The 25242-nt window shown below is 50.8% G+C and overlaps 10 protein-coding genes across 10 annotated transcripts; 3 read left to right on the plus strand and 7 right to left on the minus strand.

Annotated features, from left to right (window-relative positions):
- Nucleotides 1-3394: 3394 nt before the first annotated feature.
- Nucleotides 3395-4645, minus strand: NCS54_00177500 (Branched-chain-amino-acid aminotransferase; the record flags this gene model as incomplete). Its single annotated transcript, XM_053147393.1, has 2 exons — nucleotides 3395-3568; nucleotides 3623-4645. 2 exons carry the CDS (start codon nucleotides 4643-4645, stop codon nucleotides 3395-3397), a joined length of 1197 nt encoding a protein of 398 aa, XP_053003368.1.
- Nucleotides 4646-5216: 571 nt separating this feature from the next.
- NCS54_00177600 (Tautomerase-3 domain-containing protein) lies at nucleotides 5217-5807 on the minus strand (the record flags this gene model as incomplete). The annotated part of the gene is made up of 2 exons (XM_053147394.1): nucleotides 5217-5354; nucleotides 5421-5807. The coding sequence occupies 2 exons, from the start codon at nucleotides 5805-5807 to the stop codon at nucleotides 5217-5219; spliced, it is 525 nt and encodes a 174-aa protein (XP_053003369.1).
- A 513-nt stretch (nucleotides 5808-6320) lies between these two features.
- NCS54_00177700 (Hypothetical protein) lies at nucleotides 6321-6846 on the plus strand (the record flags this gene model as incomplete). The annotated part of the gene is made up of 3 exons (XM_053147395.1): nucleotides 6321-6494; nucleotides 6569-6718; nucleotides 6772-6846. 3 exons carry the CDS (start codon nucleotides 6321-6323, stop codon nucleotides 6844-6846), a joined length of 399 nt encoding a protein of 132 aa, XP_053003370.1.
- Nucleotides 6847-9577: 2731 nt separating this feature from the next.
- On the plus strand, nucleotides 9578-11001 carry NCS54_00177800 (Aminotran-5 domain-containing protein; the record flags this gene model as incomplete). The annotated part of the gene is made up of 3 exons (XM_053147396.1): nucleotides 9578-9665; nucleotides 9720-10305; nucleotides 10356-11001. The coding sequence occupies 3 exons, from the start codon at nucleotides 9578-9580 to the stop codon at nucleotides 10999-11001; spliced, it is 1320 nt and encodes a 439-aa protein (XP_053003371.1).
- Nucleotides 11002-11619: 618 nt separating this feature from the next.
- NCS54_00177900 (GH43-C2 domain-containing protein) lies at nucleotides 11620-13272 on the minus strand (the record flags this gene model as incomplete). Its single annotated transcript, XM_053147397.1, has 2 exons — nucleotides 11620-13058; nucleotides 13110-13272. The coding sequence occupies 2 exons, from the start codon at nucleotides 13270-13272 to the stop codon at nucleotides 11620-11622; spliced, it is 1602 nt and encodes a 533-aa protein (XP_053003372.1).
- Nucleotides 13273-13504: 232 nt separating this feature from the next.
- On the minus strand, nucleotides 13505-15355 carry NCS54_00178000 (Zn(2)-C6 fungal-type domain-containing protein; the record flags this gene model as incomplete). Its single annotated transcript, XM_053147398.1, has 2 exons — nucleotides 13724-15355; nucleotides 13505-13675 (listed from the first exon to the last, which is right to left on the minus strand). The coding sequence occupies exons 1-2, from the start codon at nucleotides 15314-15316 to the stop codon at nucleotides 13505-13507; spliced, it is 1764 nt and encodes a 587-aa protein (XP_053003373.1). The 5' UTR covers nucleotides 15317-15355.
- A 447-nt stretch (nucleotides 15356-15802) lies between these two features.
- Nucleotides 15803-16966, minus strand: NCS54_00178100 (Zn(2)-C6 fungal-type domain-containing protein; the record flags this gene model as incomplete). Its single annotated transcript, XM_053147399.1, has 1 exon — nucleotides 15803-16966. The coding sequence occupies exon 1, from the start codon at nucleotides 16781-16783 to the stop codon at nucleotides 15803-15805; it is 981 nt and encodes a 326-aa protein (XP_053003374.1). The 5' UTR covers nucleotides 16784-16966.
- Nucleotides 16967-19567: 2601 nt separating this feature from the next.
- On the plus strand, nucleotides 19568-21223 carry NCS54_00178200 (Hypothetical protein; the record flags this gene model as incomplete). The annotated part of the gene is made up of 1 exon (XM_053147400.1): nucleotides 19568-21223. One exon carries the CDS (start codon nucleotides 19568-19570, stop codon nucleotides 21221-21223), a length of 1656 nt encoding a protein of 551 aa, XP_053003375.1.
- Nucleotides 21224-21747: 524 nt separating this feature from the next.
- On the minus strand, nucleotides 21748-22738 carry NCS54_00178300 (NADH-cytochrome b5 reductase; the record flags this gene model as incomplete). Its single annotated transcript, XM_053147401.1, has 3 exons — nucleotides 21748-22295; nucleotides 22346-22423; nucleotides 22474-22738. 3 exons carry the CDS (start codon nucleotides 22736-22738, stop codon nucleotides 21748-21750), a joined length of 891 nt encoding a protein of 296 aa, XP_053003376.1.
- Nucleotides 22739-23455: 717 nt separating this feature from the next.
- Nucleotides 23456-25009, minus strand: NCS54_00178400 (Hypothetical protein; the record flags this gene model as incomplete). The annotated part of the gene is made up of 1 exon (XM_053147402.1): nucleotides 23456-25009. The coding sequence occupies one exon, from the start codon at nucleotides 25007-25009 to the stop codon at nucleotides 23456-23458; it is 1554 nt and encodes a 517-aa protein (XP_053003377.1).
- Nucleotides 25010-25242: the final 233 nt, after the last annotated feature.

The raw sequence follows: 25242 nt of genomic DNA on the forward strand, positions 1-25242 counted from the left end.
GTCACCCAATTTCTTGACTTTGGATACAAAATCGCATCCGGGACTATCGAGCGATACACGTCTGCCACTGGAGCCCTAGCGGAACACGACGAACTTGAGAGCCTAACCACAAGACTTGAAGCTCTGACAGAAACACTCGACGATTCTTCAACTTTCTGGAGCAGCTCCAACACTGGACCAGACGAGTCAGGATACACGAAGTCACTGCGGGATGTGGTCAACAGCAGCCGACATGTCGCCTCAGATCTCCTGGCAGTCCTCGTTCAGGTCCGAGCGACTGGGAAGCACAACCTCGCTGAAAGCCTTATGGAGACGTTTAAGGGCTGAAGGAAGGAAAGAGAGATCAAGCAGCTCGAGGTGCGGTTCAAAAGCCTCCAAGAGGAGCTAAAAATCTGCATTTCTCTCATTGTCGGGTAGGAGTATTACGCTAGTGTGACTGCGCAGTAGTGCTAACAGTGCTGGTAGGTCTCGGCAGTCCACAGCGTTGTCCAGCCAAGGAGAGGTGGATATTCAACTAAAAGCGCTACAGCATTACGTCGGAGAGATTGTAGCCAGACCAGATGGTGCAGCACAAGAATCTCGCAAGATTCAAGATGGGTCAACCTAGGAAATCTCGTCCTCGAAAATGTGAGCACTCTACAATCCCAGCTCAAAATACTAGACAGCCTGCGGCAATCGGCGAAAGAAATCCGCCACAGGAATGTGCCCGAGGCCTACCCTGGTACCTTTGAATGGATGTTGGATCCCAAAACAGCTGGTTTTTACCAGTGGTTGACAAGCATGAACGGCCTATTTTGCGTGGCTGGCAAGCCTGGATCTGGCAAAACAACCTTGATGAAATTTCTCTCCAGTCATCCTTTGACAAGGGAAGCTCTACAACAATGGGCAGGCGGAAATTCTTGCATTGTGGTCGACCACTTCTTCGGTGCGACTGGTGGTGAGACTTAGCAGTCCCTGGATGTGCTCTTGGTGTCACTACTGGAAAGAGTCATCGTCGAAGTCCCTCAACTAACTCATATCATCTGCCCTCGCCGCTTACATATGAGGGCACCAGTGGGCCTGCATCCAGCACAACTGGAGTGACAGGCCCTCAGGTTGCCTACGCAAACATTCTGGTACTCGATTTCGAACCTTGCTCGCTCCACCAGAATCATTGTCTGGGTCGGCTACAAACTTTGGATGAGACGGGTCTACGATGCCATCCAACCCCATACACTCCTCGATGTGATGACCATTCTCATTTGCCTAGCGCCCAACGCAGTGCTTATTGCAGTCTTGGCTGGCCGAGAGGAATTGCTCTCCTGGCTTGGATTTTCATTCAGGATCGCCCATCTCACGGCCGTTTTTCGCTGCGTGAGTTATCAGATGTGGGAAAGGAAGGGAACAGCAGGAGAAATTCGACCACTCTGGGAGCTCCTCCAACACCTTCTAGTGCGTCCAAGGAGACATTTCAGGCTACGACCAGCTCTTTTCATTGATGGCAAAGATGTCGAGGGCATCGTACGACGCCGAGTTGTACTGAAACGGGGCTATGAAGACAGTCTCTCTGGAAGTAGCGACATGGTATGGGCTGCGCTCATTTCATTTTAAGGGGTGCTTTTGGAGGATTGTTCGTTTTCTGCAGGGGTTACATTGTTCCTCTCTGTGCTGGCCTCGTAGTGATCGGTGTGGTCTTCTCATGTGTTGTTGACTCGGCCTATCGCCCCTCCCTAAAGTACTGGCTTGCTCTTAGGGAGACGCTGTATTTAAGTTAGTTATTAGGGATATTCTTTTATCTCTTGAATTTTCTCTTTTCTTCTTCCTTAATCGTTGTATTCTCTTTATCCCTAGCATCCAGATCAGACTTTCTGAATTAAACGCTTTATCCTGCCCTCCTAACATAGCTAGTACGCCTAGCCCCTGAACAGAGACCCAAGTCCTAGCCAGGCTTGGGTGAGCCTTGAGGCATCTAACCTTCTGGAGCTATCGGCCAGAGGGCCTTCAGTGAAATAAAATAATCTTGAACGTTTAATCTGATATTCTGAGTTGTCTTGGGTGATCTGTGCGAGGTAAAAGAAAGCCATATTTTGTGTATATAGTCAAGACGACCCCCAACCCCCTTATCAGCCAACCACCTCTGCACTTTGAACCAATCATAGACTAGTCCTAACCATAACCCTAACCAACCATAACCCAAATCCTAACCCTACCCCAACCATAACCCTTATACTAACCTATCCATTGGCTAATGGGGTGTCAAAGGGGGTCAGCGGATAAGGGGGTCGGGGGGTCGCCTTGACAAAAGACTCATATATGTTCATTACGCTAGGGTAACCCACTCAGCGGTGACAACTCACCACAACTCTACGCAACTCAAAACAACTTGATTTAACAAAAAGGATAAATAGAGACCCGGTGATGGCCAAAAAAGAAGAGTCTATGGGGTGAACCGGGATCGAACCGGTGACCTTCAGATCACAACCAAGTTGCTAGAATGAAGTTATAGCTTCAGTCTGACGCGCTCCCAACTACGCCACCGCCCCTGTGACTTGATTACTTAATCATGAAGCCATCCGCTTCATATTCCAGCGCAACCATACAGAAGCTGAAGACAAGAGTCACAACTAGCAAAAAGAGGAAGTTGACTGAGTCAACTAGCTAATACGCTGGGGTGGACCGGGATCGAACCGGTGACCTTCAGATTAACGGGTGATTGAAGTTTTGACTTCAGTCTGACGCGCTCCCAACTACGCCACCGCCCCGAGGGATTTGATGGAGGCGACGACTTCCTATTCCGTCTCAGTTGAGGGGGACGGGGTGGAGATGGTTAAGCGAACAAAAAGGACTCATCCTCGGCAAAAAGGAATCGTCCTAGGACAGTTGTGGGGTGAACCGGGATCGAACCGGTGACCTTCAGATATTGATGATTGAAGTTGTAGCTTCAGTCTGACGCGCTCCCAACTACGCCACCGCCCCATTGGATGGGTGACGGACGTCCCTATCGTGCCCCAACTCGAGGGGAGGGCAGAGTCACGAGTCCAACAGCGGGATAGGCAGTTGCTGAGTTGAGGGTAGGTAAGTCTAGTTGTCTCAGTTAGTTATGTCGCCAAAGCTCGGGTTGCCTTCGAGTTGCAACCTGAAGCATGTTGACTCAACTGCTTCAGCCAAGACAATGTGTTTCAGACCACATGTGAGGCATGACTACACAAAACATATGGACTTGAAGATGGGTGATCTTGACATACAGGTTCACCGCTCTGGAACTGATCAATCAATATGCCTAGGAAAGGAGATTGACCTGACAACTCAACAACTCTGTTGAGATGCCCAACGCGTAAGTCAAAAAATACCCCTGCTCTCACAGGCAACTCTTTCAACTTTCCCTTGCTAACCTATAGCGCTACATGTACTGCGGCTACTGAGTCTCCTTCACAACCTTGGTCCAGTCGGAGAACGCATAGCGGCCATAGACTATATCACTAAGCCAACCTTTAAAAAGTGCGGCGTAATGCCCAGAGTCACCCTTCTCACGAGGAATGACAATATCCTCATCGCGATGGCGAATGTGTCTGACTGGAGCAATAAAGTACTAGCCATGACGTTAGGAACTTTCTTGGTTGCCATGAAGAGACAATCTACTTACTGCGGTGCCTGAAGCAAATGCTTCTACCAACCGGCCTTCAGAAACAGCCTCACGGATGTCGTTGATCGAAAAATCTCTCTCGACTACTGTAAGTGGCTCCAAAGTCGTACCGTCGACTGACCAGCTCTGAGGCTCATCTCGTCGGGCATGTGCCAGCTCAATGATACTTCTCCGGGTGATGCCTTCCAAGATGGTCTTGCTTTCCAAGCCTGCTGTTACCAGCTCCAGGCCGCCTTGCCTTGTTCTCCAAATGACAAAGAAATTGCTCGCGCCAGCCTCTGTGGCATACTGCTCGTCACCAAATAGCCACAGGACCTGGTCGAACCCTTGAGCGATTGCGTCCGCATGGGCAGACAAGGTAGGTCCATAGTTGGCGCTCAACTTGGCGTTTCCGAACCCTCCCGGCCATGCTCGGATCGTACCCGCAGGAGACGTGACTAAAGTCATGCCACCATTGGTAGAGAAGCCAGGAGCGAGTGTGGCGATGAGATAGAGCGAGGCCTGACGAGGTTGCTGAAGGCCAAGCCCAGGTGTAGTCCCAATATGAGTTGGCCGCAGGTATAGCGTCTGCCCTACCCGATCCTTTGGTAACCAACGCTCAGCCTCCAGGGCGACAAAGCTGTGGATGAGCTGTTCCAGTGCCCCAGGGTCGAATTGCGGGAGACCCACGCGAACCGAAGACTTGAGCATCCGTTCACAGTTGAGTCTGAGACGGAAGAGCCGCAGCTGGCCATCATAGCCACGGTAGGCTTTGACGCCCTCGAAGCATCCGGTGGCGTACTGGAGAACGTTGGCGCTCGGTAAGAGAGATAAAGGTCCAAATGGCTGAATCACAGGGTTCTCCCACCCCGTGGCCTCATCCCAGTTGCAGATGAGCATGTGATCGGTGCAACCGGAATTGGGCACAGTTGTTGGGCCCTGGGGCGAAGTGAGATTGTAAACCAGTTTGGAGGCATCGAGTTCGGCTTTGGGAGCTGGCGTAGCAGGGCTAGAGCTAGCATCCCTTGCGTCAGAGGCGGCCATGTTGGGATTGATTTATAGGGGCTTCGTAGTTGATGTTTTCAGGTGCCTTGAGTCGAAGGTCCTCCATCAATGAGGTCTTGGTCAATTCCTCTATATGAGCAGCGACACCAGATTCCACTCTCTGACAAATAGAAGCCGGTTTCGGCACCTTGCATGCCGCCTTGTCAATAACGCCCTTGTAACGTCTACAGCAAAGAACCGGAGCAACGGCCGTAAGGAGTAGATAACAAGATGGGGGCCCACCGGCACTCCCGTCGTGCTTTACGTACCCTTACAGTCCGAGCTTAGCCGCTCTCTGGGCCGGCGGACCCTAACTGATGGCAAACTGGCCTGAGGGCACTGAGCGGAGTGTCACCGTTGCCATCAACGTGATTCAGTCAAGGCAAGTTTGGTCATGCTTGTTCATCTGGCTTATTTGTCCAGTACGGTAGCGGTTACACCTAGCACAGCCGCCCCTACTGGGGGATTATCATCACAGTTTCTTGTTCCTCTTAGAACGTCATTGTACCATCGGCAATCGTAATAGCCCCTTCTCAACAAAGCTTCACTGCTGGAATCTCTAATCTACCAATTAAGCTCTATTAACGACCTTGAATTCTGGGCGCGTTTCGAGTTCCTCCACCAGGTCCTGGAAAATCTCGTCTCCTTCAGATGCCAGCGCCCGAAACTCAGCTTCGTTACCAGCGACCCATTCCTCAAACTTGCCGGGCTGAAGGAAGGTCATATCAGCATATATCACTGCTTTCGACTTCAACTAGAATTTTAAACAACTTACCATTGGCAAGAAGAAGCCTCTCTCAAAGGCAGAGTCGTATGAGCCCATAATGAAGACATCCTTGAGCTCCTTTTCCTTTGGACCGGCCTGAACCTCCTTGATGGAATCGTTCCAGAAGGAGACCAACTTGGTGGTAATACCAGCATACTGTTCAGCCGTTCGTCCTGTTCCACTGCGCAGCGTGATTATGAGCCTGTTGGTCTTGAGCTGTCTACCACCAACCCAAAAGTCCTCAGGGTTGGAGGCGCGGATGTCGACGAAGCGGCAGTTCACGATGAAGCGAGGGGCCTTGAAGGTTGTCGCGTGCCAGTCGGTAATGAGGCGTGCCAGATGTGACTTTTGGACACCAGTGAGGGGGAGGATGTGATGGAACTCGTAGGTAGGCATGGCTAGTCGTTTGCGTAGAGGAGTGCTCTATGAGTGAGAAAGAAGCTTTGATCTTGGAGAAGCAGGATATAACTATCAAGGGAATCTCCAATCTTGACTACAGAAAGCATGCAAGATGGAGAGATTGAGTTCTTGCCGCCATTTATTCGGCCCAGTGCTCTTATGGGCTCAATGTGTAGTGACCGGGTAAGGGGAGGATCAGAGCCCATCATAACACCGAAGTCACCAAATTGGTAATCATGTCCCCTGCTGCATGGGCTTGACTCGCACCACTACGCCCTTTCTTGAAATGCCGCATAGCGGAAACAGGAAGACAATTTGTCATGGGGGTGGAGGCACCATCATTAGGCCTGCGTCACCGCTTGCGTCGGGCTACTCCGGCTTCGGACCGGGCAACTACAGAACAGACCGGTACATATATGTTCCTTTCCTCTCACAGGTATCTATTCTGCACACTGATCACTTTATTATCTGCATCTACTTGCCAACACATCCAATCAGCCTCCCGTCAACATGAGCTCACAGGGTACCTTTCGTCGCGATGCTGTCGTGTTCACGACAAAGGCCCCAGCACCTCTGCCTGCTTTCTCGCAAGCCATCAAGGCCAACAACATGGTATATGTCTCCGGCAACGTGGGCATTGACCCGGCCACCGGAAAGCTTCAGGAGGGAGTTGCCGCCCAGACCGTGAGTGACCAGCCATCCATAAATGCATAGTAAATGAAAGGGGTGATCTGACTGCTCTTGTCCCCTGCATCCAGGCGCAGATCTTGAACAACCTGAAGGCTGTGCTTGAGGAGGCTGGATCCGGTCTTGATAAAGTCATCAAGGTCAATGTCTTTATCACAGACATGGGCAAGTTTGCAGAGTTAAACAAGGCTTATTTGGGAGTTTTTGAGGAGCCCCAGCCGGTAAGTCACATCGCGATTCGGGACAGAATCGGGACTAATATCAGCATCTGCAGGTCCGTACTTGTGTCCAGGTTTCTGCGCTCCCATTTGAAGCCGAGGTGGAGATGGAGTGCCAGGCTCTGCTATGAAACGAGGATGAGTGATATAGACACAGCGTTAGAGTCTGTTAAGAACACCAAATCGGATTTTGTCAAGTTTTGGGGGGCGTTTTTGGTCGTGACATACAGGACCTGTGCTTCCACTTGTGAATGCCGTAATGCGTCTAATACCTGTTTGTCCAAGGTGTAATTCCAGGCTTGATAATCACCTCTACCCGAAAGCAAGGAAATAGTGTTCCCTCTCGCTTGACCATGCGGGCGGCAGCCTTCGCAGGCAACATATCTGCTGTTGCTCATGCACTACGGGAAGGATCCCAATATGCTGCATGAAAGAAACAAAGGGGAGACCGTCAAAGCATGACAAATCGGCACCTCGCCTTATCTCTGCCAATTCATCGGACAATGTCCGCAAATTTGTCAGCAGAAACTCTGTGCAAGGGCGCACATAGCAAACAAGGGCGCGGCCAACAAGGGGCGGCGGGCAAGGGCGCAGTTGACAAGATCGCGCGTAGGTGTGTTGGTGTGCTAGCTAGCCCCTCTGGGTGGACAAACCAACAGAAAGCCGGCATACAGAAGCAGCCCAAGTCTCATGATCTTCTCTATCAACCTCCAAGCGACAATATTTCTCGCGGCTGGGCAGATATGGAAACACTCAGTGAGATTGTGGGCGTGAAAGATGGCAATACAGACTTTGGCCCGGCGGACTCTGAAGCCAACCCTGCAGGCCCCAGACGAAATGACTCGTTCCTGCTTATAAATCTAGACATTCGCTAGCCGCTGTTAATCCCATATTTCGTCTCGAAACTCAGAAAATTTCCTCCCCTTTCACATTGGTCTGAAAAACTGATATGGAGACACCCCTTGAGCACGAGAACCCCGTCGGCAGCGACAGAACCCCAAAACGCCGCCGGCTTCGACCGTCATCTCAACACACCCAAACTTCAACTTCGAAAGCACAACAACCAAGACAGGCGGAATTCTTACAGCCACCGAAACAACCGCAATCGCCGTCTACGTCTCTGACTCGTGAAGAGACACTATCGGAAATCCTCGCACGACACAAGACTTGGAGAGGTGTGTTGAATAGATATTACTCGGGTCTGCTCAACCACTAAAGAGACCTATTTCAAGCGTCTGGTAGTCCACATGAATCACTGTGCTCAGAATGCGGCACATCGGGAGACTTAAAGCCCTGTGACACTTGCCGAAAGTCATTTCACCTGGAATGTCAGCAAAATAGTGTTGCCATCGTCCGAGAGAACAAGTCAGTATGGTATTGTTTCATATGCGTCGATCGGGGCTGGCACATCGAGCCACCGATGGTGACACTCCCAAGGGCACCTCTCCCGCCTGGCCACGGGGATACTCTTAACACGTCTCAACAAACGACGAAAGCGAGAACTGAGACGAGAGTACCCTCGGCTAGAAAGTCTCGCTTCAATACATTGCCGACAGAAGTCGACTCAGCGCTCTGGACGGTGTATCGGGAGCTTGAAAATGGCACAATTCTCCAATCCAAGGTCACAAATTTAGAGCAAGACATCACTCGTCTGAACCAGGTGGTGAAAATGCACGTGAATGAGACACTTGCAGCAGGGGGTGTGATCAGGAAATTAAGGGCAGAATTGGAGACGGTGCGTCGTGAAGCCGCAGACAGGCACGCGGATTTCGATGAGAAGCAGAGACTTGAGGCCAGAAACAAGGAACTAGAGCTCGAGGTTGCAGACATGAGGCAGCAACTGGAAGCGGCTAACAAGACGTTGCTGGAATGGAAGCAGCAACTAACGGCTCTGATAGGGGACAAAGCCCCGTGAGCTCCATCTCAGGGCGTCCTGCAAATTAAGACATGCTTGTTGAAACCAAGAGCCTTTCTTACGTGAATCTGTAGTATCTTCGCCTCGGTAGATGAAGCCAGTGGACTGAAGAACCAGACCTATTGCCAAGGAAGCCCAGAACGAGGCCAGTTCGGAATACGGTAAGCACATAATACGAGACCTAGATTAAGGGGAGTCTCCGTCACCAGATGAATGGTCACACGAGAAGACTTCCCTCTTGATCCGAGGTGATGCCATGATCACTTGTCTCTCGCGCCCTAGATAGCTGCGAAGGTCCAGGACCACATGGTGATTACAAATTATGACCCCCATGAGTCTCCATTTGCCCACGCCACCCTGAGATAGCGGTCAACGCATGTCAATTTCACCCTCTGCCCTCAGCCGACTCAACCCATTATCTCCTCTAATTTGCCATCCTGGCTATTTTCGGCATCATCCGTATCCTATTGCCGATATCGCTGCGAGACTTGCTATCGAGCTCTGCTTGGGGCAAATTTGTCATCAAAGGGGCCTCCATACGCCCTTTGGTTGACGAGACTACCATCTCTACTCCCCCTTTCTGCTCCGCCTGCTTTGCGCCTTGTTGGGGTCTAACTTCCTAGCCTCCGTCCTCTATGGAGCTTCAAAGCTTGCTACCAAACCCCTCATGTGGAGAAATTTGTCATCAAGGAGGGCATGCAGGTGTCCTTCAGTTGACGGATATTACGATTGAGGTATGAGCTACCTAATACCAATGTGGTTCTTAGATAGCATTTCAATTTGATCTGTGATACAATGTCCCTTGGCCATTGTCAATTTGACCACCTCTCTGGCTTCTCTACTTTGTGCCTTGTTGTGATTCTGCCTCCCAACCTGCATCCTTCGAGTGGTTTTACAGCTTGCTACCAAATCTCTCTATCCTGTCGACATCTCCCTTTCAACTCATCATGGACAGCTTGACTATGACCCCTTTTGGCAAAGAGATGCGGGAAAAACACTTTCTGTTCGGAAAAGAGCAAGTGAATCTCAATCAAGGTGAAAACAAATCGACTAGGGCTTGTGTTTTACACGACTGACTCCTTTCTCAAGGGGCCTATGGATCTTATCCCCGCCATGTAAGAGATGCATTGCGCCACTGGCAAGATGCAGCCGAGTCTGAGCCTGACAAGTTCATTCGCTACACCTTCCCCAAAAAGCTCGACGAGATCCGTCATCAGGTTGCCTCCTTTCTCAACGCCGATGTCGAGGGCACTGTCCTTGTACCTAACGCAACTACTGGTCTGAATACAGTCCTCCGCAACCTAAGGTTCCAGCCTGGAGATAAGGTCGTTTATTTTAGAGGGGTATACGGTGCCATTGGCAAGACAGTGGATTATCTGACGGAGACGACCCCTGTTACGAGCCTTGAGGTCGATTTTGACCCTACTCAAGACACTGAAGAGTCGATTCTAGCACGGTTCACAGGCAGCATCAGGGAATATGGCGACAAGGTCAAGGTGGCAATATTCGACACGGTCATGAGCATGCCCGGTGTAAGGATGCCTTTCGAGCAACTGACCAAGATCTGTCGGCAACATGGTATCTTCAGTGTCATTGACGGTGCACACGGCATTGGCTTCATTGACCTGAACCTCAAGGAACTAGATCCTGATTTCTTGGTCACAAACTGCCACAAGTGAGTCTACTACAACCAACCGGCTCCGCCAAAACTGACACTCATCTCAGGTGGCTGTTCATACCCCGAGCATGCGCAGTCTTCTATGTTGCGCCTCGAAACCAGCACCTGATGCGTTCCTCTTTACCAACCTCTCACGGCTTCGTGCCCCTAGGGTCGAGCAAGCATTTTAACCCCAACCAATCCAATGCCCAAAACCCGTTTGTTGCCCAGTTCGAGTACACCGGCACGATCGATACAGCCCCGATTCTGTGTATACCAGCAGCTCTCGAGTTTCGGAGCAGGGCTTGCGGAGGCGAGTTAGCCATCAGAGAGTACTGTGTCGACCTCGCCCGTACAGGCGGACGTGCCGTTGCCGAGATACTGGGTACAGAGACCTTGCCGATTCCCACTGGGAGACATGTCGGATTTGCCAACGTTCGTCTGCCCCTTACAGTTCAAGGCCATGCCAGTGTGACTGAAGGGGTACCGGCAAAGGACGTCAATACTGTCATCAATTTCATGTTCCGAAAGTTTACGGAGGATTACCACACTTTTATCAATGTCTTGTACTTCTCGGGTGCACTATGGGCAAGGTTGTGTGCTACTGTCTATCTCGACTTGAATGACTTCAAGTATGGTGGTATGGTTCTGAAAAAGCTCTGCCAAAGGATAGAAAGTGGCGAGTACCTGACTCAGGAAGCACGAGATATTTAATCTGCTTGAAACAACAGGACATAGATTGTTGCTCGTGCTCCTCAGCCAAATTCTATGAAAATATCTGCCAAATGCAACCGTTTTTAATCTGCTATCAACATGCTCTTCACCCACTTCTTCATGGCTTCAATACACCCCCCGTTGCGCTTCTCCTCGGCCTCTAGGATTATAAAGTCATGCGCCAGCTTCTCTTGAAGATCGAATTGAAGCTCCATGCTTGGGGAACTTATCAAATACTTTCACGAGCAGTATCAGCCTTGGAGTCCTCCGGAAAACTCTTTTTCCCCCTAGAACTGTAATGTCAGAGTTATTTCCATAAAACCTTTTTATTCGTCAACTTTTGGTGAGTTACTAACTTCGGTTTCCAAACAATCGAACACTTCTGACCCCGAACTCCTTCTTTCTCGCTGCCTCCTGAAATAATGACCTCGTTACGCAACGTAATGTCACAAATGTGTGCTTAAAAACGGCTTTCGAGGCCCTGAAGGTTTAAATACAAGTCTTGTCGTATTACTGAGATATTTCTTCTCTCTCTGTTCCATTTCATAGCGCCCTTCGGGTCAGTGACCCGGCATGAGGCTTGTAATTTGCGCTGTTGCTCTGCGGGTAAGTATTCCCTCAGTCTCGATTATCATTCACAGTGAACTCCTTGAAAGAAACAGCCACCGATTCACCCTGCTCACTCAGAGCATGAGCAAAGATACCAAAGATGGGGCCAGTCATCTCCCGAGCAACAAACTTCCAGGCCTCCAGGGTTCCAACTTGAGTCCACTCCTGCTCACCACCCCGAGCAAAGAAAGTCCACTTCTTGGGGTCTGCGGCGATCCGAAATTGTACCTGGGAAACCTCGGCGCTGACAGAGGTCTCACCAAGCAACACGTTGTCGATATCCATGCTCACAGCCCCACAAGTAATCTTTCGAGAATCAGAGTTGTAAACGATAGAGACGTGTCGAGGGTGGTCCTTGTACACAGCCAGTCCTGCTTCAATCCCCTTCTCCAGCTTTGAAACATCAAGAGTAGCAGTTGAGACAGAGTTCAAAGTCATCTGTCTTCGACCAACAAACGTCGAGGCGCCCAATGGAGTCGAGAGATTGGCGCGGCTGGGGTACAAAACCCAGGGGCTAGCGTCATCCTCAGGAATTTGATACTTGGAGAGGTCGGGCGTTCGGATATAAAGGTTGCTCACGTTTCGAGGAGCAACAATTTCTGGAAGTCCCTCCGGAACCTTGACAGGTTTTGCCAGGAACTTCATGGTGGGCTGAGTGATCTTTGGCCAGCCACCTTCAGGCCACTCGACAGGGGCTAAGAAGCTCTCTCTTCCAAGGGGAGCCACAAAGTTGTCTTTGCCAAGGGGCTCTCCCTCGTTCTCGTTCCGAACGCCCAGCCCGCTCACCCACCACCGACCCTCGCCGTCCTGGAATAGCTCGCCATGGCCAAGATTTTGAATGTACTCATCTTTGCCGTCTGCGGTCATGATAGGGTTCTGTGCGTAATCCTCATACGGCCCCCAGATGCTCTCTGACCTGCCAATAGAAAGCATGTGATGTTCAAAGGTTCCACCCTCTGCAACCAACAAGTAGTACCACTTGCCAATCTTGTAGATATGCGGTCCTTCGGTGTCGTATTTCGCATGGCCTCCCCAAATCTCCCGCTCTTCTGAGAGTTGCTTTCCAGTTTCGACGTCAATCTCGAACTGTTTGATAGTGCAGGTCGGTTGCTTCATTCGGTTACCAATGGAATAACATCCTTGGAAGTAAACACGGCCATCATCCTCGAAGAAAAGACTTGGGTCGATGCCATAGAAAGGGATGTAGACTGGGTCGCTCCAGTTGCCAGCCCAAATATCTGCGCAAGAAATGATGAAGTTCTGTGCTTTTTTAGACGTTCCAAACGCCGGGAAGTTGGTGCAGATAACGTAGAATTTTCCTCGATGATAGCGAATTGTTGGGGCAAATAGACCCCCTGACGCATACATGAAATGTCCAGTGTCAAGGGGCATCTTGGCCGTACTGGCTCCATCAAGGCTGAGCTGTTCTGGCCGATTGATAGCATTGCCTAGGGAGTTGTTAGAATTTTTAGATGGTTATGAACTATTCCAGTTTTTACCAATATGTGTCCATGTCTTCAGGTCCCGCGATGCGTAGATAGGAATGCCCGGGAAGACGTGGAAGGACGAGTTGGCAAGATAAAAGACGCCGTCAACAAAGACAACAGACGGGTCTGGTGAGAACCCTGGCACAATAGGGTTGCGATACTCGACTAGCTTCATCGTGATGGTGTGAATACTGAATCTCGAATGAGATGTAAGCAGGGAAGAACGAGAGCGCTGAGATGTCGAGTTTATAGCATACAGCTAAGGACTATGACCAGGACATGGGCTTCAATGGTCCACTTCTTATTCTCCTGTCGAATCACCCTTGGTCCATGAGAGGTGGATCGTGGAGTGATGGTGTGAGGGGGTGGAATTCTCCGCGGACAAATAGGACTCGACTTGATGTCAGTCATACCAAGCCCGGATACGCGCTCAGCTCATCCGATACTCGAGAGTCTAGCCGCGCAATCGTATCGATTATTGGCGACAAGAGTGACTGGGCTCGCCCAGAAATAGCCGTGTCCTCGTTCTGGTGCGCAATTTCCAATAGGCTGACCCCAATCTGACGGAGTTTCTCAACCTGCCAACGTCAGCGATGCTGTAGTCACAAGATTGTGAAGGCAATTACCAATGGCTCTCCGTTGACTTGCAGCGCATCGAATGGAATTCCTTCCACAACTGAGACGAGGTCACTGGCGATCTCAATCTTGCGAAGAGCAAGCATGTCCAGGTCATCCGTCAACCCAAGAAGTGCACAGAAGCCTTTCTGCGCAGCCCGTTGTAGGATAACAAGTCGGAGACAATGAAAAGTCACCACAAGATCTGCCCTTTGGTACCAAAATGTTCGTTGCTGAAAAGCCGTGGCTATTTCATTGCCAGCAACATGCCTCTCAGGATCGCGGAGCCGAGCCGGGAGCGAATCGAGAAGGCCGCAGAAAGACATGTATGACTGCATGATCCGCTGCTGACTGGGGTCCTGGGAGCAGAGTCGAAAGCCGGAAGAGGTGAGCGTCTGAGTGAGAAGTTTCATGTCGAGCAGAATATTTGTTGCTGACTTCCAGAGGTCGTGGCAGAGATAAAAGCCTTGATGAAACCGTTGCTCGTATGGAGGCTCAAACAGACCGCTCTCAGGAGGCAACAAACTGAAATCATTGTAAAGCTCAACCGGTGTGTAAGTCTCATCGAGGCATATCTCATGAAACGCCAAGGGCCTGTTATTCAAAATCGAAGCCGACATGTCACCCACACAGAGCAAGCCGTAGACATTCCGCCGCAACTTGTCCTCCAGAGGATCGAGGTCTTGGTATGACACTTCATCATATAGACGCATATCTAGAGCCAGGCGAATGGCTTGGCCCATCATGAGCCATGATGCGCGTGTCTTACCCAAGTGATGTTGTGCCGCTGACTGGTACATGCGGATCACGAGAGATGTCGAATTGGCATGGCTAACGTCCCAATCCTCGCAACATGCCATCATTCCACGAGTTGCTTCAAGAAAGGCGGTGATTAAGGCTTCGCGGCCTTTCAGGTTCGAGTTTTTAGGCATCCGGCAACAGACGCAAGCGAAAACCGTTGTCAAGTGAGCAAAGGTTCGCATCAGACTGCCCTGTGATGAGGATATTTGGTTGGTGCTAGTGATGGCGTCAAAGAGATGTCGCGAAGTTGGTAACAGAAGGTGGCTTTCTCGCCTGATTGTATCTGGTTGGATAACCGGAATGGTAGGGAAACGCAACAACATGTTCATGTCGATACACTCCTCGATTATGCGCTCTGTAGATTGTGCGAGAGCCTCCAGGGTGCTCGTGAGAGTTTGATGGACCTTTCCGGCTGGACTCTCCTTTCGAGGTGCCAATGCAACGCATGGCGAGCTGGCATCAGTTTGGGGGGAGTATGCAATGATGGTAGTCGGCGTCACGGCTGACGATAGTGGTGAAGAGCCAATGACGGGCACGGGAGCCTGCGGCATAGATGGAGATAAGATAATTGTTGAAGGTTGTGCCTGTTCGCCATCGTCTCTGTTCTCGATAGTCGATAAAGCCCTTGGCTTTGGTCCTCGCTTCTTCCTCTGGGCGCTGTACTCGCATGGCAGCTTCAATGCGCGACAGTTCCCACACTCTGGCCTATCTGCATCGCATTTGACCTTGCGTCGCCTGCATAGCTCACATGCTTGACTGACCAGTCCTTGTCTGGCCTGTCGACCGGCCTGTCGGAGTCGCATTCTGTGGGGGAAGTGGATGGATGTGATGGTGAAGGAGGTGAAATTCTCCGCGGGCTTTTCGGAGTTTCCGTTGTTGGTCGGAGTAATTATGTCTCCACACCACTGTCACCCGACCACTTAGCGCTATAGCCTCCACTGGATGGAAGTAATTACTCCGAGCAGAGTCAGGTGAATCCAAGAGAAGCTTAGAGGACGGAGAAGAGAGATGAGAAGAAAGAAGTGCACGAGGAGTCAATTAACACTTAGTGAGACTGCTGATTTATTTAAAGGAATGTATTAGTTAGTTTTTTTAACATATTTACAGTTAAAACGCTATCCAAAGCCTGATGAATGGTGAAAACCACATGAATCCCAAATAGAATAAACTCCCAAATGAATGCAAAAGTATGTACAAAGTACTCTCATAATATCCATGCAAATCCCAAGTCTATCCCTCTAAAACCGATGATGCCGAGCCTCTATATCGTTCAAGTTTGAGAAGCCACCTTACTGGGGGCAGGTGGGGGTCTTTCCGGCGCAAGCGTCCTTCTTGCAGCAGCCCCGGAAGCCGTTGGAGCAAGACTGGAAGAATCCGGTGCCGGGAGCGCAGACAGTAGGATCAGACTGGCGGGCCTTAATCTTGGGCTGGGGGCACGTGGGAGTCTTTCCAGCACAGGCGTCCTGCTTGCAGCAGCCACGGAAACCGTTGGAACAAGACTGGAAGAAACCGGTACCAGGAGCGCAGACAGTAGGGTCGGCCTGACGGGCCTTGACTTTCGCAGGAGGACAGACAGGAGTCTTTCCAGCACAGGCGTCAGTCTTGCAGCAACCCCGGAAGCCGTTGGAGCATGATTGGAAGAAGCCGGTACCAGGGGCGCACACAGTAGGGTCGGACTGGCGAGCCTTAATCTTGGGCTGGGGGCACGTGGGAGTCTTTCCAGCACAGGCGTCCTGCTTGCAGCAGCCACGGAAACCGTTGGAACAAGACTGGAAGAAGCCAGTGCCGGGAGCGCAGACGGTGGGATCAGACTGTCGGACCTTGACCTTCATGGTCTTGACGGGCTCATAGGTGCCGGGCTTGTAGTCGGGGCACCAGGCGGCGCCGCATGCCTCGGCCTTGCAACAGCCGCGGAAACCGTTGTTGGCACAGACCTGGAGACGGCCCAGGCCGGGGGGGCAGACATCACCGGGAGGATAAGCGCCGGGGTTCTTGACTGTCTCGGCGGTGGTGGCCGGGACCTCGGCGATGACGGTGGTGGTGGGGCTCTCACCGGCCGGCTTCTCGGCGGTGGCAGGCTCGCAGGTCTTTAGCTTGAAGTCGGGACACCATGGAATGGCGCAGGGGTCGACGCTGCAGTAACCGCGGAAGTTGTTGTTGCCGCAGACGTAGTAGGCTCCGGTGCCAGGGCACTCAGCTCGCTTCTCAACGGCTGGTCCAGCACTGGCAAGGCCGGCAATGGCAAAAAGGGCGACGAAGACGGACTGCATTTTGATGTTGGATATTTTTGTCGTTGGTATGAGGAACGAAAGAAGAATTGTTATTATCAAGCAACGGGAGATGTGGTTGATAAGTGAGTGTCGAAAGGAAATAGAGAAGACCCTACAAAGGAAATAAGGAAATAAGGAAAAAAGAGAAAAAGGAAAAAGAGAAATGGGTTTTTTCTGGCTTTGGATTGATGCTGTTGTGATGATGAGAAAGAAAGGTCCGAATATCTTGGAGGGATGGCATCTTCTTATACATCTCGATCTCTCACACATCTCAAGCAGACAACCTTTATCCTCAAGCCCAGAGCCACGATGCCTCCGCCCGCCTGCTAGTGGAGGAGGCTATGGCTCCCCGCTGGTGGTGCAAAAACGCCTGGGATGCCGCTTACACTATGTCAGCCATCAACGCCAATCCACTAAGAATAGCGTCCGCACCGCCTCCACAGCACAAGAGCTCGCCCTAGCTCCAGCTTTAAGCTTAAGGCTTCAAGGCTAAGCCAACAGCAACAAGCTGCGCCCTCTTAGCCCCCAGCCCTACGGCGTCGAACTAGTCCTCGGGGAAGCATCGTGCCGGACCTTTCGGGAATCTGGACCTTTCCAGTGGCGTTTTCACTGTCCAATTCTACACAAGATGGATGAAGCTGGGAAGCTTCGAGTGTGCTCGGCAGTTGATGGCCGGGATATCCCAGAGTTGCGTCAATGCTCTTTGCAGAGCCGGAGCGCAACATGGGATTGTACGTACATTCTCACTAAGCTCGTAATCTGACCGTCTCCATATAATCACAAAGCCCACAGTAGATTCCCACGAGTTCCGAACTGTCAATTGCCATTCAGGTTCAAGCAGGAATTCCAAGGTCGATTGCTACAAGGAAGAGCCGAGTCAAAGGCCTCATCGATGCAACAAGGACATTACCATTACTAAACTTGCGCGAATGATATTTCTTGAAAACTTCGGCACTCCCATCCTCTGCATCTATCCATCTCACTAGCCTCAGAACTACAGCTCAAAGTGGCGGAGCTGAAAAACTCGATTGGACTGCGCACACATCATCGGGGCACAGCATGACGCCCCGGTCCCTCGCCGGCAGATCGGGCTCTCGGCCCATAACCACCATTCTAGGAAAGCATCTCCTCTTTCCCCGCTCGCCGAATGCTTTGCGAGAGGAATATTGCGGTCAGCGGGGACCACAAGATCAACGCCGTGGCTGTTCTCATGACAGGGTAGTCTCAACTCAGCTTAGCTACTGAGACCGTCTCAGTAAGCGGACGCTACGCTTACCATTCGCATATTCTCCCATTAGTGCTGTGTGCCGATGGCTTTTATTTCAGGCCAGACGGGATACCATACGCAGCGTTGTAATTCGCTTTTTATCCAGTTCATCTCTTGACTCACCTAGCCTCGTTTTCCACCTGACGAACTGAATTTGCCAGCATGTCAGATCCTTCAAGATAGATCATTGATTATAGATCTTTGTAATTGAACTAAATTTGATGACAATTTATTTTGGGTGACGTAAATATTTGTTGTCTCTGAAGGATGAGGCTGAATATATCGACACGCGTCAGTATGTAAGACGACAAACACATGCCGTAGGCTTCAACGTTGATCGTCAGAATTTGGTCCCTCAGAATAGCCGTCAGTGGTCCTTTCCACCTTTCCAATAGACAAAAGTTCTCTCCCCTAAAATAGCTGCGTACATTAAATCCTAAAGCCGGCTCATATCTCGTCTTTGCCTTATATCAGCATCTCGCACGGCCTAATGACTGCATTTCACTTCATTATAACATTCGAAGCCCCCATCATTGCGTTGACAGTGACCAGTTCGGGACTTCACGGTGATAAACACTTTAGTCAAATACCGGTTCCTCCCACATGATGGAAGAGATGAAGCTTTGGTTGGTGTACCGACGAGAAGCATCGACTTTCACAAGGTCTTCGGGAAATCATTTTAGAAAGGCTTCGGTAGCTAATTCAGAACCTAAGGCTACTTGATTTGCGATGAAAGTCCAATGTACTAATCTCTGCTAATATTTCTTTTGCTCTTTGGACAAGCGAATGGCTGAGCTCAAAGAAATGCGGTTGAACAAGGTGAGCTTTGATATTGATGTTAAACCTGACATAGAGAGTTATTACGCTATACTTCTTATTTATATGTATTAACTGATTAAGACTGCGAAGTTAAGATAAAACGGGTATTCAATTATAAAGGAGAGGCCGCAGAGGAAGCATCTCTAAGTTCCGATACCCACAGACTTCAAGCAGGATTATACGAACGACTTTCGAAAAGCTTCTTAATTTGGCCTTTTACCAAGCCCCACGCGGTCTTCCGCTCGACCGCTGGCTTCATGTCTTTGCTCGGAGCCTTATCGGTAATGGCGCTGCGTCCTACCAGGCTTTCTCCAGCTTCTCCAGCACGATTACCTCTCGAGCCTGTAATATAAAAAGCAAATAATACCTTCGCGCAGTCCAAGAGATTCGGGCTTAACTACAAGGTAAGAGATAAAGCGCGAGACGAAAGGAAACCCCTTTCAGCTGGCTGATTACAAACTCATGACCAATATGCACAACAGCCTTGTGCGTGAGGGCGATTGGCTCTCCATGTCGTCTCCTTTCTCTTCTCTGGGGACAACAACTTCTGAATCCCTGCAGTACCCCGCACGCTCTCGACGTGCCTTTCTACCGAGGATCATAATGCGGCTCTGTTATGGTTCTTCTTCCTCGTCATCTTGTCTTGTCTAAACCCTGCAATAGTGACGGCCCACGGTGAAAGAGCCCGTGTCAACGCCATGTCTGATCACAATCTCTTGAATTGGCCTCAACATGAATCCCCGAACAACAGCTACGAGATGCAGCAAACCGTGGGCAACAAGTACGGCTTCGAGTCAACCTACCAACTTATCAGTCCTTACCCCTCGAATCAAAATTGGAAGCCTAGCTTCTTCAAGAGTATTCCGTGGTCCGGCCTTGCTGGGATTGTCGTTGCCATTGTCTCTGCTGCAGGCATTATCGCCACTTTGTCTTCGGCCAGCGGAAAGGAGGTCGATTCATGGCCGACTCAAGATAGACCAATTCAACTAGCGGTGGCACTCGCCGTCCTTACCGCCATCGCCAACATCGGGCTTGGTGTCGCTTTCCATGAAGGCAGAGCACTCACCTGGTGGATCAAAATGTCTCAAGGCGCGACGCTCGCAGAAAGCCATCGCTATTGGGAACACGGTTCGAGTGCCTTTCAGTCAGTCTTGGGACTATTGCGCCTAAATGTCAGCAAGATCACACTCGTGTCAATTCTGATGGCAGTCACCATTGCCAATGGACCTCTGATTCAACGAGCAGCCCGCATCATGCCTGACACTCGCACGCAGCCGGCAACCTTCCACGCTGCTCTTTCGACAGGCCAGTTCAGTCAGCCAACAGGACTCTACATGACCCGGGCACATGCTCTTAGTACTCTGATAACCAACTTCTCACGTATCTTACGCGCCTACACCAACCAGGATCCTATCAAGCTCGACCTTGAGGGCTGTCAAGGCACTTGCTCAGGTGTTCTCGTCGGTGCAGGCTTTGATATCGACTGCACTCGCAGCAGTCAGAGCTATTTCATCGATAAAAAGCCAGGCGAGTCGTGGGTGGTTGGCGGCATTCAGATTACCGACAACGGCCTTAACGTCCCAACGATGTTGCATCTCGACACTACTTACAAGGGAGCGATCGGCGACGAAGGAGACCTCACCGTGACAACCTGTATCCTACACAGCGCAATAGTCCGGTATCCTTTCAGCTACGCCAATGGCACTGTTACACTCCGAGGGTCCAGTCCAACCGTGGACGGGATAGTCAATCGGACCGAGAAGCTAATGTATCCCAATATGGAGACTTCGGGTTTGGGAACATGGCCGTCGTTACTCGGAGGCTTTTCATTCGCCCTTTCCTCCATGTTCAGTAGCAATGTGACTCTTTACTTTACGGGTATCCTAGCCCTGCAAGGTAAAGGACCCATGGGCTATACTTACATGAACTCGAGCGACGCTGAAATGGGAACAACAAACATGACTTGGTCTGATCCGACGCCACCCATCCTCGAAACCTTCCGTGAGCTGGCCTTCCGTACAGCGATAACCTTCTCCAACTCGACCTTTAAGCAGGCGGTTCAAGGGTCACAAGTGCGAACTACGACCAAGTACGCCATCAATAAAGAATATCTTGCTGCATCGCTAGCTACTACTTTTGCTGGCGCCGTGGCCGTCATGTTTCTATATCACGGCTTCTGGCGCCTTGGTCGACCTGTAACTATGAGTCCTCTAGAGACAGCTAATGCATTCCATGCACCGGTGATACATAGCGTAGACGGACTCAAGACAGCGGATGATCTCGGAAGACACTTCAAGAATACAGTGGTTAAATATGAGATTGGAGAAGGGAAGATAATAGCCAGGGGGCAATGAACATAGGTCGGTAAGAAAAAGACTAAATATGAAGAAACGAGCACTATTAGTAACATACCTAGATCTCCAAGATACTAACCCCTTGAAGAAGGGGTCAAGGGACGACGCAACCGGAAGCGTAAAGTACTACTCAAAAAAACGTGTTTCACGTCTCGCTACCGTCATCACAGTCATTGCGGCTTCCCTGGTAATTCAAGCGGCCACTGTGGCACTATACCTTATCAAAAATGAGCCTCTTTGACTGGCAATGATCGCCGTCTTCACCAGTGCATTCGCAGCGAGTCTTGCTCTCATGACGGATGGGAGGCGAACAGATATCATTCTCGCAACTGCTGCATGTGCAGCTGTCCTGGTAGCTTTTGTCGCCGCCGGAAATGACAAGTAGCGGCCACAAACCACTTCTGAGGAAGATAACAAATAATAAATGAATTTTGGTCTACTTGGGGTTTCTCCGAGATGAGTGGTATATATATTCTAGCAACATTATCCCAGTATTAATTTCATCCTATGCACATTCTCTTCCTCTAAAACTTGTGAATTTGGTCTTTTCTGAAACCCAGTTGGCTCAAGATTCCAGGCGAATTCCACTTTCCGACGAGAGAATCCTCCATGGCTGGGGGACCACATACGAAAACCTTGGTCTCCTGTTGTGAGGGTGAGGGCACAACTTCTTTGAGGAGCTCCTTGGTCACGTAGCCTTTTCGGAATGGCGACCCATCCTTGGGGTGGCTGACAGTGTAGATGGCCTTGAACCGATCCGGGTACTCCTTCGAGAACTGCTCAAACTCTTGCTTGAGTAGTACATCCTCGTCGCTATTGACACCAAACACTAGCGTCATCGACGTTTTGTCGTTAGGGTTCTTCAAAATTCCTTGCGCGAGTTGGTAGATCGGTGTGATTCCAGCACCGCCGGCAATAAGAGTGATGTGGGAGTAGCTGTTGGGCTTCCAGCTGTAACCCTTGAGGGCAGCGGCAAAGAGTAGCTTGTCCCCGGGGCTAAGGGAGTGAAGATGGCTGCTAGCCCTTCCATTAGGGTACTTCTTGACAAGAAGTTCTAGGTATCCAGGCTCATCTGGTGGAGGGTCAGCAACCTGGTCTGCTTAGGACGAAGAGTTCATTTACCTGAGGCAGAGACTGGAGTGTACGGTCGTGGGACGGGCACCCATTGTCCCTTGGGCCAGGATAGTGTCAACAAGGCAGCTACAAAATGTTAGAAAACACCCATTAAGTATTCCAACCACCATACTTACATGTTAGAGGAAGTCCGCTAACAGCGTCCTCCTGGGGAAGCTTGAAGCGCAATCGCTTCGTGTTGTGGTTGACCAACTCGGCACTCTCAAGCGGCAAAGAAACAAAAGCAGGACCGCCCTTGAAAACCTTGGTTGGAGCATCAGATTCTGCAGAAGCGCTCCCAAGCAAGAGTTTGGCAAGGATTCCAGCTCCAATGCCACCCGCGGCCAGGGTGGCTATGACGGGCGCAGGACGGGCAGATCGTAGAGCAACAGGAAAAGACATGTTTAATATTCTGATAAGTGATTTACTCTCTAGTGATGCTACAGTCGGGGATTTTTCTCTGTATTTATTTACTTGGTTGCTTCGGCGGGTATCGTCTGATCCCCGGTATTCCGGACAAGTGCCAAATGTCCGGGACCGAAAATGTGGCCACGAACCCGGAGCACGGCCTCAGTCGCCGTGAAATACCGGAAACGCGTGGAGAATCAGTCCACGACGACCGGAAAGGGATTCGTGTTTCAAGGCTTTTTTCGTTTAAAGTGCTCAAATTTCGCTGATTACCATCGGTGATCGGAGGTTGGCCACGCCGACTGCTGACGTCGTCTGGCCCGGATGGATCTCACTTACATAGGCGAGACGCCACTTGCCATGCAATTGATTACGATTATGCGTTTCAATGGCTTCGGTATTAACGGCTGTAAAGGAACTCTCGGGAAGAGCATTGATGTGGCTTTGTCGAAGACGCGCATTGGGGGCGTTTGACATCATCAACACCAACCACATGAACCAGTGTTCTTGCCATTGACCGTTGAGGCAAAGGCATCCAGCGCAAAGAACATTCAGGGCAACGTGGAGACCGACTTTGGTGGGATTGGTCGGTCCACTTGACAAGGTACATGACCGAGGATTCGATAAGACAAAAGCCGCTGTGTTGATACAATACAAGATCATGTCCGGATCTAAGCTTAACTACCCCCGACGCCAGACACCCCTTCACAATCATGACAACAATCCTAACCGCTCATCCACATCCTTAGCAACTTCAATAGATCGTGCCAACACACGTCGCTCATCCTCCGACAGCTCAGTCGCTTGATCTCCAGCCATACAACTCATGTCCTTCTTCGCAGCTCCCTTGTACCACGTCTGATCAATCATCCAGTGCGTCGGCACCTCGAAGTCGGTCTGGTTGACAATCTTGTTCTTGAGCAGGCCGCCGTTGTACCATAGGAGCTTGTTAGTTTGGTCGACGTGTGCGATGACGAAACTGCAGACGCGGACCTCTTCTTCTTGCTTCGACTTTTCTTCTGAATCTGCATTGTCCTCGTCCTGCTCAGTCGGTTGCAGCCACCCAACAATCCCACCATAATGCGGCGAGAAAGAATACTTGGACCCCGTAGCTTCAAAGCCAATCCACCAACTCTCCTTGTCTCCGTACGTGATCTTGTACGTCACCTCATTCCGCACCGCCTCCGAGTTTTGCCAGCCGACATGCAAAAGACCGATCAAGACGTCAAGCCGTGTCTTGTCGACCACCACGATGCCCGAGTCGCCTTCCTCTGAGTAGTGTTCCGTCCACACGAGTGACTTTTCCGTCTCCGGACTGGGATGTTTGAGTTGTTCGTGCCACCAATTGTGGCGATCGGCAAACATGCCCTTCCACAGGAGTCGGTCGTGGAAAAGGAGGACGCCGGTCTCCTGGAATCGGTCTTGGCGAAGTAGTTGCTCGGGGTCTTGAAGAAACACAGCGTCCGCGTCGAGTAGAATGACCTTTTCGAAATGGCTCGCGAGTGCAGCAAAGGGTTTTATCGCCCATCCTCCTTCAGCGAGCTTCAGCGTCTTATCGTCGAAAACGGTGAGAATGTCCAGCATGTCAACGTCAGCGTCGCCAGCCGCCTCTTGTATCTTCTTCCTTCCAGCCGGAGACAGGTCGTCATCTCCGGCATATACAATCTGAATCGGCAGCGTGGTTTTGTGAACTCTCATTAGGGATGCGACGAGATGACAAGCGAATCGAAGTGTGTTTTCGCCCGTGGGGATGACGATGCCAGCGGGTTTCCTCGCAGCTGTCAGATTGCCTGCTTCATTCTGTGAAATGCCGATTCGCTCTTGAATCGCTGCAAGTGGAGGAGAAGCACCCTCCTTCTGCTTGAGATATGGGAACAGTGATTTGGTCAGTCGTTCAACGAGTTCCACCACCTCTTCACGTTCCTCAGAACTCCCATCCACATCCTCCAACTGCTCAATCCATAACCGAAGGAACTGCGCGCGCTGCCCCAGCTCTCCAAAGATATCCTTGTATGGTTTCCTCAGCGGATAGTCGAGAAAGTACTGCGCGCCCAGCTTAATTGGTTCATACGTCTGCGAACCTGGTGCGCTGGGTCGGTTGGGTCTGCTGCTGGACCGGCTTGAACTGACATCAGGGGACGGTGTCGAAAACGATAGATCTCTATAGCAGTAGACGAGGACTACGAAGAGCCAGATAAATGCGACTGCAGCTGTGATCTGCAACGCGTGAGTATTCAGGCGCAACACGCCCGCCTTGCTAAACATGGCGATGAAGGGTGAAGAGGGAACATGACGGCACGCGACAACAAAGGCGACAGACCCGGGGCTAGGGAATACTTAACCCCATGCAAACGTCGCAGATCTCTTTGTTTTTCATCTCTCCTGGGATCCATTGTAGTAAGCATGCAAACGCAACGGGTGGCGTAATGGTGCATACAATCAAGACCCCATTGAATGACGAAGCAAACAAGAGTTCGGCGGCCCCTGCAATCAACGGG

The sequence above is a fragment of the Fusarium falciforme genome, chromosome 1, assembly GCF_026873545.1.
Source record: "Fusarium falciforme chromosome 1, complete sequence".
Classification (NCBI taxonomy): Eukaryota; Fungi; Ascomycota; class Sordariomycetes; order Hypocreales; family Nectriaceae; genus Fusarium; species Fusarium falciforme.